This window comes from Prunus persica, chromosome G3 (genome assembly GCF_000346465.2).
Source record: "Prunus persica cultivar Lovell chromosome G3, Prunus_persica_NCBIv2, whole genome shotgun sequence".
Classification (NCBI taxonomy): Eukaryota; Viridiplantae; Streptophyta; class Magnoliopsida; order Rosales; family Rosaceae; genus Prunus; species Prunus persica.
The window spans coordinates 1494093-1506710 of record NC_034011.1 but is presented as its reverse complement, the minus strand read 5'-3'; the positions used below and the strand labels follow the sequence as shown (position 1 = coordinate 1506710).

General features: G+C 36.7%; 2 protein-coding genes across 2 annotated transcripts; both read right to left on the bottom strand.

The window, feature by feature from the left end:
• On the bottom strand, window positions 85-4747 carry LOC18782213 (F-box/kelch-repeat protein At1g51550). Its single transcript, XM_007215330.2, has 2 exons — window positions 4024-4747; window positions 85-1690 (listed from the first exon to the last, which is right to left on the bottom strand). Exons 1-2 carry the CDS (start codon window positions 4442-4444, stop codon window positions 720-722), a joined length of 1392 nt encoding a protein of 463 aa, XP_007215392.2. The 5' UTR covers window positions 4445-4747; the 3' UTR covers window positions 85-719.
• LOC18783420 lies at window positions 6136-10867 on the bottom strand. The gene is made up of 9 exons (XM_007215462.2): window positions 10390-10867; window positions 9223-9432; window positions 8984-9086; window positions 8584-8663; window positions 8431-8508; window positions 7868-7959; window positions 7062-7173; window positions 6582-6707; window positions 6136-6488 (listed from the first exon to the last, which is right to left on the bottom strand). The coding sequence occupies exons 1-9, from the start codon at window positions 10630-10632 to the stop codon at window positions 6378-6380; spliced, it is 1155 nt and encodes a 384-aa protein (XP_007215524.1). The 5' UTR covers window positions 10633-10867; the 3' UTR covers window positions 6136-6377.

The following is a 12618-nucleotide window of genomic DNA, read 5'->3' as shown; positions in this document are numbered from 1 at the left end:
ATTGCCATTTTTCTCATTAACATATATGATGCAGATTCCTCATTGACTAGAACGATGCAGAATCGACTCGAAATGCAAACGTAGTTAGAAATAAGCTCTCCAAACACCATGGATGATAACAATGCATGAAAAATCCATTTAGTCAGAGAATCTCAATTCTAATTTTTTCTTTTTTGTCTTTTCTCGTAGAACAGATAATCTCAATTCAAAAGAGACGTACAGAGCAAGTTATGAGCTACTTTGTACAAGACAGGGTGTACTGGAATGGCAAGTAATTAACCAAATGATGACGATGCTTTAGGAAAGGAGGCTTTGTTTGTACGTATGCACGTACCTCAACTGTTTACATAGATTGGAGCACGTGATCAAATATGATTGCAAGTTTTCGATTGTTGGGGGCTTCCTAAAGTAGCCATCAGCTTCGGCAGCAACAAAGGCTGGCTACGTGAACGTGTAAGTACTAGTGGTCCAGGACAACCCAAAAATGGCACCCAAAATCGCAGCAATTCTCTTAACTCTGCCATGGCTAGTTAAAAGAATTGTTGGGATTTGGAGTGCCAATTTTTGGGTTGACTAGTGATGCATTCGCAGTGCCAACCTTTGTTGATGCTGGAGCTAATGGCTATTTTAGGAAGCCCGCACCAGTCGAAAAAAGTCTCCTTTCCTTTCTATAATTAAAGCATCTTCATCTTTTGTACCAATGATATACTCATTCCTCCTTACAGCTGGAGCACAAGCTCCACAAGGACGAGCTCTCCATCAAACCTCAGCCCGGCAGGGTCAGCAGGCTGAAGTACGCCATCCACCATTCCACCAAACACAAACAAGTAACGCCCGGAATTATCTGTGCAGGCACGATGGAATGACCGGCATTTGGGTTTGTAACCGTTTGCCTTCAACCTTTTCCACATTTTTGCCAATAACTGCACAGAGTTGAGTGTAGTTGGCTGCATTGTAATGGATGGAACTGCACTTATGTCTAAAACCCAGAAGTCATTCTTCCGGTGTCTGTACGAATCCTCTCCTCCACAAATCAGCAAATGACCTCCTAAGATGAGAGTAGCTGAGTGACCAACTCTAGGGAGGGAAACTCCTCCAGGAACATTTTGTAATTCATAGAGTATTTGTACCCATTTAGGTTGACCTTCATGAATATCCAAGAACCAGATATCATGAAGCACATCATAGCCCAATCCTCTCCCTCCAAATAAAACTGTTCGGGTTCCCCCAATGCAAGTCAATGTGTGTCCTGAGCGAGCTGGCGGACATGGATGAGCCACGATTTCATACCAAGTTCCAAATCGAAAATTTTCGGAGAGTTCCAACACCCATGTATCACCCAACCTGACACCATGCAGCCCAATTCCTCCATGGATAACCATCTTTCTGCCATCAATGCAGCATGCAGCATGAGCCCCTCGCTGCGAAGGTGCATCGGGCCCCACGACAAGCAGCCTCCATGACAGTGTGATACCAAGGGTCTCATGGCATGCTACTTTCCCCACCCATGTATCGTTGTGACGGCTTCCATTGTCATTTATTCCTCCAAATAGAACAAGAAAATCATCAATAACAACACATGAATGCCCAAATCTGCCACTTGGAATGCCTGAATTGATCTTCTGCCACTTCAACATTCTCCGAAAATCATTACCAACGTATGCCACCCATGTGTCATCTAGATGGCGTCCTAAAAAATAACAAACAACAGAAACAGAATGGTTGGTTATTAAAATAAAAGTACATGACAAGAAACACAAGCACGCTCCAAGGACAACTGAGAAGACAATTCATTTAAGATGGTTAGTTGTTGTATAATTCTATCATATTCATACAGTAATCTTGCACTGCTCAATAAATGTTTATAGGAGTGACTAGCTTGTACTGATATAACTTCAACTTCTGATAAATGAAACCAAATTAATCTACTTTATTCAGACTCAATGGTGTCCAGATTACTGTTGTCTTCTCACAGTTTGATGAAAAAAAACCATAGGCAAAGTTCGACAAAAGGGATATATTATACCTGCTGAAGTTTGAAAGAGCCTTTGAGAAAAGAATAGAAAAACTTAGTTAACTGACTAAAAAGAAGACAGCACCTTGTTGTGCAGCTGAAGAACTATGTTTTTTAGTCTTCTTTTTTGGGTGGTTACGAGTAGAAGTAGATTCTCAGAGTTCATAGGATTACTACACTCCTAAATGGATACAGAACGTCTTAGATTTCTGCCTTTTGTGAACAAATTTCATTCATTCATGAATTAGATTAAACAGTGGCATGGTGCAGATTATAGAATGACAAATGTTTTACAAATTATGTAAATATAACTTCAAACATCTACTCAGTCAGCCAACACCTGTGAGCAAAGGTTTAAAGGCTAAATTTAGAAGGAAACAGAGTTCAAAACAAGTCTAGGCATGCTAAGTAACAAAGCAACTGGTGTAAATGGAGACTATCCTTATGTATAGCTATTTGACCATGCCCTTCTTGACTTACATAGAGGGGCCTAGTTTCAAACTATAAGACTAATGTTAACTAATGATATGAAGAGAAATAGGAAAGAAAAGCCTCAAACCTAGTGATCCTACAGGTCTAGTATCAACTTCTGCTGTTTAAATGTTACAAGTAATTACTGAATATGAAAGAAGGCACTTCTATTTGGCATGAGAATTGGCATATTAAGGGACCGTTTGTGCAATATTGTGGTAAATAGTATACAATTTCCATAATTTCTAAATTTCTGTAGTAATTCGAAATGGAAATAAGAATTTACCACTGGCAAGACTGGACCAACCGGTACACATCCAACTATCTACGTGCGACCTGATTCCAAGGGAGGGTATGGCTGACTCTCTTTCTTAGTAACCATGATAAAATTGGAACTAAATACAATTTGGAGCTGGTGTTCAGTTATAGAAAGGTGGCCACAAGTATCTTGAGTTGTCGTTTAAATCGTTTCTATAACAATTTCATTGCCTGCTTACAAGTTTGAAAGAGGTTATCTACAGGAAAAAAAAAGACACTTGAATGGGGTTATATAGCCTGCATAGATTAAATTTTCTGAATATCAGAACTGAAACCACAAGTCATTTATTCTCAGCATGTTCTTCTAATATTCTGCAGTTATGCAGATTAAGAGGAACGGTAGAGTTGTAAGCATAAGTCTGAATCTTGAGAAGCTGGGCATCGATTCTAGTACTACCTAACCTCTCTGATCAATGGAAAAATGTTCTTTCAAGTTCCATAATTTACTCGATCAAACCAAGAACTGACAACAACAACAAAATCAAAAAATTTGATCTTTCAAGATTAGAATTCAGGAGGAGGAGCAGAGGGATGGGGTTTAGAAGTTGAGCAGGTTGCCAACTATTCGTTTGACCATTTTGTCTTTAATGTAGAGATAGAGACCTTCATTATCTGGTCAGGTTCAGGTTGGTCAGACTTCTAAAAAGCTTATTCCTACATGCAATTCATGCAAGGCAAGATATGAAGCATTATTGTCATGGTGGTCCTTTTCTCATCATAGAGTTTCCCTATAATTTTGTCGTAAAAACAATTAGACATTTTGTCAATGCTCACAACATCTCCACTGATTTTACAAGTTCAGAAAGCCTCCAAAACCAAAGAGACCCAGTAGAAATGATGTGGAACAAGTAGGAGGGGGCATGAAAAACTAGAAGACTCCATGCCCTATTCAGATACATAAACTACTTATGAACATATATTTTATGAGATGTTCTATATTGTTTATAAAAATGCATGTGGAATGACTTTCATCTAGCCAATGGATTATAAAGTTCAATAAAAAATAAAGTTGTGATGGTGAAATCTCAAGCAGTATAATTTTTTAAACCAAAACACCAGGAAGACATCTCAGAAGCCCCATTAAATAAATAAAATGAACAACCAATCATCAAAACACAGAACATGAGATTTTTCATCATGAAACATAAACAAATAAACCAGAAGCACGAACAAAAGAAAAGTAGAGCGGGGAGAACTTTCAACAAGATTAACTGACTGACCTCCCTCACTGCCACCACCAAACAAAACCAAGCAATCAGACACAAAATTGAGAGAATGAGAGGCCCTGGGACTTGGAAACACCAATTCCCCATCTGGGTTAGACAATTTATGGCAATAAACAGAGTCCAAGCGAGAGACTTGCTTGTAGAGCCTCATCCAAGGCAGCTGATGATGAAAATTTGAAGCCTTGAGGGCCTCAACTGATTTGGGACCCCAGTCCCTTCTGCATATGGACTCCCACAGAGTGTCAGAGGCTGTCAAAGCTCTAAACTTCTTGCAGGCCATGGCAAAGCAAAGAATTGAATCTACAGGAAGAAGCAACAAGATTGTAAAGAGGTGGTCTTGGGCCATGTAGGAAATTGGTGAGCCCCCATTGGTGTTATTGAAACTATTGCTACTGCTAGTACTGGTTTCTGCCATGGAAGAAAGCTATGTTTGTCTTCTTGTAGGTTGTTGGGGATTTATGGCTGTGATTCTTGGGAAAGTGAGGTATTATTGGGCAGAGGGTAGAGAGCTCCAAGACTGGGTTGGTTTGATTTGTTCAGATTGTTCATGGCAAAGGAAAAAGGTAAATGAGTTTCTGTTTCATTTTTCCTTTTCTTTCTTTTCATTGTTGATTTAGAAGAAGATGGTAAATTTTCATTTTGGAAAGAGAATGGTGGACTGTAGTACCTGTTGTTTGTTGTCTTGTTTATGAAATTATAAGCTTTTCACTCCAATAACCTGGTTCATTTTCTACAGTTGTTCCTGTAAATTAACTTTAAATTTAGCAAAAAAACTAAAGTTATGACTTATAAGACAAACATATCTCAATCCAAGTCTCTTTCTTCCTTCTTCTCTCCACGCGCTCTGTCGTTTCTCTGTACGGACGGTGAACCAAAGGGAAAGCTCACAAATGGAAGCACCAAGAAAAAATTGGTCGGGTCTAGGGTGCACACAACAGCGGTGCAGCATCAAATTAACATGACGTATGTCACGCATGATATGGTAATTTATGCATGAGTGACGAATTAGCTTTTAATTTAGTAGTATTTTTTTTTTCAATGTCGGAACAAATATATGCTTGGATCTCATGTATGGACCATTAAAAATAGGTGAACTTATTATGGAGAGCTACCCAACATGAAAATTCCTCACTTAGTAATTTCATGTGGGGCTTTGCATTTAAGCTAGAAGGATAATAAAGGCTCGATGCTACCTCCTCGTAATTTGACTAGGCATGAACCTGCTGCCAGGCACAAGCCGCAAGGTCATGGAATTTTGGTGCCACTGCCACCTAAGAAGGTATAGTCATCATTAAGGATATAACATTGATGAAGTGGACTAATACAATCCACTGATCTAATAGGTGGCATAGTTTTGACCCTTGGATGGAAAATTTGTCTCCCTAAAGGGATTGAATAGACAGATGAAAAGCTCCAAATATTTGGTAAATCCACGGCACACTATCTATCTACAGGTCTTCCAAAACATATCCACAACATTGACAAGATACATATCCACAACATTAACAAGATGAGAAGAGAAAAGTCTAGCGTCTTTCCTCCCATGTGAGTCCAAAGGATATTTTGTATTTATATCAAAAAGACTCTTAGAAACTCAGATGCCTTTTTTTTTTTTTTTTTACTTCTCAGTAATTCCCAGAGTGAGAATAAATAAGGCACTGTAAAAAAAAAACCCCATTTTAGAGCATTCACAATCATGTTTTCTATTTCTTAGTTAAAATTTAGCTAAAAACACTAGAAAACTATTTTAGAAGCTCTCTCTAAAATTTCAACTCCAACCATACTCCCTAGTTTAAAGAATCATAAATATTTTTAATGTTTTAAAAATTCAATTTTTGAATAAAGTGTAGACACAAAAGCAACAATAAAAAATTATAGGCTTTAAATAAATACTTAAAATAATATTAAATAAATAAGCATTTAATTATAGGAAGTCACTAGAAATTCTCTCTCTCCTCAAATTTAAGAGCTCCTAGAAGTCTATATTTTAAGAGCTAAATAAGAAGCATGGTTGGAGGTGAATTTTTTCAATTCCTCCCTAAATTTTAGCCAAGGAGGTGGTTTAAGGAGCCCATTGTGAATGCTCTTAGCTCATACGAAACAAAATTTACCAACATGATAATGTTCTCTCATTTTCTTCATATAATGGTGCTATTATTACAGTTCCTATAGGTTAACAGCATTATATGTAAGTTGACAAAACGGATGTGGTTATTGTTCTCAAATTTGAAATTTGAAAGGACTGCAACTTGTTTTACAGTCACCAACCATCCACGCTTATCCATTCTCCTTGTCTCTCATAAGGCAAAAAGGCAAATGCATTATAAGGCAATGCCTGTCTTTTACTTTTATAATTTAAATACTCGGCCTTTGTTTATAAGTTTCCTAAGAGCAGCCTTGGCTTCCTCTAACGTCTCGACAGAATGGCCTTCGTCAAATGATATCCTCTGTATGTTGAACTGCAATAACCAAAAGATAATTTTTTACAATCATGAGTATAAGAAACATGATAGCATAAGAAATTCAGAAGGTTGTCAGTTTAAAAAACTTACCTGTGCACCCTGACGGACCCGAACATCAGTTCCTTTGCTGTCTATGGATATGAGAGCAGCATCATCGACCTCAGATTCAGCAGACAAAAGCTCTTTCAGGGGCTTCGAAAAGATTGCATTAAGTTCCTAAATGTATACAGAGTTAAAAATGGTTAAGTCCACCAAAGCCCCAACCTGTGCATATTAAAAGTGAGATGCAAATTTGCAAAATCTACAAGCGGAAAACAAGAGACCCATACAAACAGATAAATACTACAAGATGGCATAAAGATTACATGGACAAGACGAGCATGCTATGTGTTGACCAAGTTCTATCAAGGGCATATACAAAGCACTAAAGAAATGTCCCTTACAGCCTTACATGCAAATTAGTTCCCTTCTTGCTCTTCCATTTCAAACTGACTTTTTCAATAGGATATTTCGAAATATTAATGATAATATAATTATAATAACAATAATAATAATAATCAGAGCACACACCTTCAGGTTCTGCTCCCCTCCGTCAACTGCAATCTTATCAGGCTGAAGGGCCTCGTATTCTTTGACGTCAACCCAAGCAACAGTGCCAAATCCACCAATGAAATATATGTCACTGGTAGCAAGAAATAAACAATATAAGTTCCAGCATGGAATAAAGACACTGAATAAACATCAGTTTTAAATTTTAAGAAAAAATGCACACAGACTGCACTGGCAATGTGGCAACATCAGAAATTTGTGCCCAGAAATAGAAGCCGGAATACTTTTACATACACTTTTCCCCATAGCAAGGCTGTGACTCCACTATATCGATATTACTTTAACCTGAATATAGTTCGCTAGTATTTTTCACAATGCATCACCTAATTCTTCTTTACGAATAAATTAACTTTTCAATATTCTGTCCAAAAAGTTCCATTTTATAAGAACAATCAATAGAGAAAGGCAGTACGCAGAAACATGGAATCTACCTAGTGGTTCATAGTCAACACCTTAACCACCTAATAAGAAAGATGACCTAGCCCCTGTTGAAAATGGACTAAAGCTTTAAAGAGGCCCTTGACAAAAGGATTACATTTTCAGAAGTCCATAAAAGGTTCAAAATCCCAAATCGGTTTTTGCAAGTTAAAGAATATTAAATGTACAATGTAAATGTAAAATTCAATTTAATAGTTCATAAGAGCCTAGCAGTCAAAATGCAATTACAGACACAATGCAAAGAACAGAACCTGAAACACAAGAGAGCTTTTCCAATTGTAAAATAAGCACAAACTGTACAAATTACTCAAGGCAAACTAACAACCAACCTTATGTTCTGCATCCTGAAGTAGTAGAAGTTTCCCCATTGTTGAGAAGGCCCCTGTTGATGTTTTGCTATGTATTGTTTATGAGCCCATTCCTACAAACACAGTCAAATACAATAAATCTACTGCTAGAAAAACCCTTCTCTATTGTCTACCATACACATATTTAAGCTAAACATGCAGTAGCAACAGCTGCAAGTTAAATACTAGTCTTAAAAACTCAAGCTATTCCAGACCAGATTCATATGGTCACCTGCCATCCAACTATACAATTAACCCAATGAACCACGAATTGACCCTAAATATGAGCTCGAAGAAATAAATACCTACTTTTTAACTACTATCTTCAAAATCAATCATTTCATATTTTCTTAAATGAGAAAATAAAATTATGAAACGAGATCCATATCTTAAAATTTCAATATAAATGAGAACCCATACAGGAACAAAAAGAGCTATAGGGGAAAGCTTCATGTTCCACATCACCATTATGGCTAAAGGAAAAACAAAAACTTCTGGCTAGGTAACCCCAATATGTCCTCGGCAAGGCATGAGTTAGAAATCACCTGTTGATGCTCTGGAAGTGGGTAGACATCACCAAAAATGGTTACCCTTGCATTTGACAAGCCACTCCATCCAGGAATCTACAAAAGCTAAAGCTTAACAAAATCCAAAAGGTGAACAAATAGGTAAATTGACAGAGTTATCAAATCACTAACCTGCACAACAAGTGTGCATCTTGGATCAGCTAACAGATTCCGTGTGTGGATGGCCAATGGTGAAAACGAAAATATAGGATCTGTATACCATCAGTGAATAGTAGAATGATCAGCCAGAGGTCCAAAATACAGACCAAAAGAAAAAATTGTGAAATACAAAGGACTATGGTTCAAACTGTCAACCAACATAAACAAAGACAAAACAGACTATTATATAGCGTGTTGAATTTCATAGCATACACTATATTGTTCAAGTTATATAAAGAAAAAGAACATAGTAAAAGGAGTGATCTACAGTTCTGTCTGATTGACACCTAAATTTTTACTTTACACGCAGATTTTTTTCTATTGAGGAAGAACTCTAAATTGTTTACTTAAATGAACATATTCAACAACTTACGCCCAGTAGAATCAGGTGCAAAATCAACCAGAGAACCAAATGGATATCCTTCTCGTCGATGGTGCATGCGCGACATTACGGTGCACAAATGAGCAAATCTAGCCTTGAATTAGGAAGTAAAATATATTTAGCAGCTTAAAAATAAATAAGCTACTAGCTATAATAAATCCTGTCCAGGTGAACAGAAATTATTGTATCTTTCAAAATTCAAAAAGAAAAGGAAGAAAAAAGGTCTTTACCTGCTCCATAAGATTGCGTACAGCTAAGGCGGGTCGAGGTAACCCATGAGCTGAAGTTGCACTCTGCACCCCGCCAGAAATTGGGGTTCTAAAGAGCCCAGCTCTCGTTCCCCCTGCTGCTCCATTTGCAGATGGGGATGAAAAAGACATGTCTAAATTTAATGCCTCACTCACATTCTTCTCACTACTATCAGACTGATTTAAATTACCCTTCAAAACAAGTAAACATAAGACAGAATATGATCAGATGCAATTAGAAAAATGAGAGCAAACAAACAACTATGTACCAAAAAGACATGTTAATACTGCAAAACGAATTTGGAGTGACCTAATTCTCCATTCTTAAAGTTTCCATATATTTATAATTCCACACCAAAGCTATAAATAATAGACCTGTTAAAGACTACCTTCTGATCAAGATTCTATTCACAACCATCGTTTGAAGCTCAGTTAGATATCAAACATCATTTAACTACAAGACAAAGGATGGCAATTTAGGGATGAAGGAAATGTTCTATGGTCTCCCGAGCTCACCTACTTTCTGAATGTAGTTTTGATAGTAGGTTTTGGAGGAATGCAATTGAAGGGTTTAAGTTGAATTCTCAGTCTCAATCATAGATTGTGAATTGGCTAAATGCACTTTGTGAAATGTTATCACTCCACTAGGCTGTCTTGCTGTTTTGGGCCAATCTGCTGTATCACCTATGGTTGGGAGGAACCTGAGAGTGTTCAGATATTGTTGCACTTGCAGCACTTTAACTAGTCCTTGCAGATGTTTTTTTCTTTTCAGTTACACCTTCTTGCTGATATAAATTGCTGGGTCTATTTCTCGGAATATCAAGGATTTATCTCAAAATTTAAGTGTACTTGACAGGTTTCTTTCTTCATAAAGATTGCTGATTTTTCAGCAAAACCAATAAAACGGTTCCAATACATGTCAAATTCCTTACTTTTCCTTTGATCACAAATGTTTAAAAGTTTTACACATAAAAAACTAAAACCAATATCAACAACTAACATTCAATTTCCACACATTTTCAGTTTCCACAACTGCATAGCAACCAAACAGGATTTATTAAAACTATAAAAAATAAAAAAATAAAAAGGCACACAAAATTGCAGATTAATATACAAACAAGCACATGTAGACAGTTGAAAAACACATACCTGAGACAAAGAGAGAATCTCTTCAGAAACTAAACCAAACCCATTATTCAAGGGCCTGACCTCTTCACTGTCACTGGACCCAGAAGCCTCCCCTGCGAGAGCTTGAACTCGCAGCCCAACAAAATGAGAACTTTGACTGATTTTGAGAAACCCACTTCGCTTATTTGGAGTTCTGATTGAAGTAGGGTTATGAAGAACTGGGTGCGTCTCCGGGACGAACGCAGAGCTTGCAAGGGCTTCCATGGAAGAAGCAAAGTAAAGAGAGAGAGTGAATTTAGCGTTTGGCTGGGTGTACTGCAGTCTACAGAGGCAAAACTGAGTGCGTGATTTTGGGTTTAGAGATGGCGATTGTTTAGGTTCTCTTACTTTGTGTGCTGCCCTCAAAATCTGTAATTTTGTGCGTTTTTGGTAGTGGCATTCAATTCAGGAAAGTTTGGGCAGCGCCAACCCAAGGTGATAATTTGGATCCTAAAAGTAGACCTAATAACAAATAAAAGCTCAACCATGAATAATTTTATAATAATCTATAAATAAAAAATAGTAATTCAATTTTATGATTAAGAGATTAAGAGTTGTATTGGAATTGTATTGCACCAATTAATTACACTTGATAATGGTTTTTTAGGGAGACCAACTTTAGATACCAACTTGTGTACCAACTCTCTAATAGAGGTGGCGCCAACCCAAGGTGATAATTTGGATCCTAAAAGTAGACCTAATAACAAATAAAAGCTCAACCATGAATAATTTTATAATAATCTATAAATAAAAAATAGTAATTTATTTTGAGTGATTCTATCGAACACCCAATTAATTAGATTTGTATTCCACCAATTTATTTGAGTTGGTATTGGAGTTGTGTTCTAATTTTTAAGAACAAAGTTTTTTTTTTGGTTGTTCAAGTTAGAAAGGGGAGATAGGAAACTTACACACAAAGGTACTATAGGGGTTTGTATTGAGGATCACTTAGGAGCGCACCAAAAATTAAAGTCAACCCAACTAACACACCATTGATAAACAACCCTGTATTCAGTTGGATAAGAATTTTTGTTTTTTTTTCTTTGTTGTTACAAAAGAGGGTTTTGGGTTTAGACCCTAGTATTTTAATTAAATTATAGTATATTTAACTTCTTTTTTTTCTTCCATATCCTGTTGCTATTATTCTCTCAAGAATTAATGCATGCACACTGTTATAAAAGTCTTGAAATGGAGCCCACACATACTGTTCATTACTGTTCATTACTGTTCATTACTGTTCATTTGGCGGCTTTGATAGAGTTTGTCTGTCACGGGTGAACAGTGATGAATAGTGATGAATAGTGATTATTTCAGCCTATAAATAAGAAGAGAAACGGAAAGAAGAAGGAGAAGAAAAAAGGAGAAAGGAAGAGAAGGAAGAAAGAGGAAAGAGAGAGCAGAGAGAAATTCTCCTAGAGAGAAAATTCAGTGAGCCACATATATTGTAAACACTAAACTTGTAGCTCTATCCTTTTACATAATGGAAAAGTTACTGCTGCTGCTCTCCGAGGACGTAGGCATAGCCGAACCTCGTTAAATGCTGTGTCTCATCTACTTTACGTGCAGCTCAGAATTATCGCACATATCCCAGGTTATTTTTATAACACGTTATCAGCACGATAGTCTCTCCTTTTATTTCTGAAAATTTTCAACTAACACTTTACTTTATGTAATTATTAACCATTAACAAAAATGGACCCTTGGTAATACTAAACATATTATCAGTGGGAGACCGTTACTAATGCTAACACTTTACTTTATGTAATTACTAACCATTAACAAAAATGGACCCTTGGTAATACTAAACATATTATCAGTGGGAGACCGTTACTAATACTAACACTTTACTTTATGTAATTACTAACCATTAACAAAAATGGACCCTTGGTAATACTAAACATATTATCAGTGGGAGACCGTTACTAATACTAACACTTTACTTTATGAATTTATTTTACCGCACATTTACATTTATTTTAAAGGGTGGTGCGGGTTTATCGTCCACGCCTTTGCTTTTATTTAAATGTATGGAGCAGAATTAGTGCCCATACAAGCACACTTACTTTACCGCACGTTTAAGGTATGGTGCGGAATTAACGTCCATACAGCAAGCAATTTAATTCATGATTTTATTTTTATCATCAATTAATATACCTGAATAATGAAATTCCTATTAATAAGTGGCTTAATATCTCAGATCTCGAACCTAAA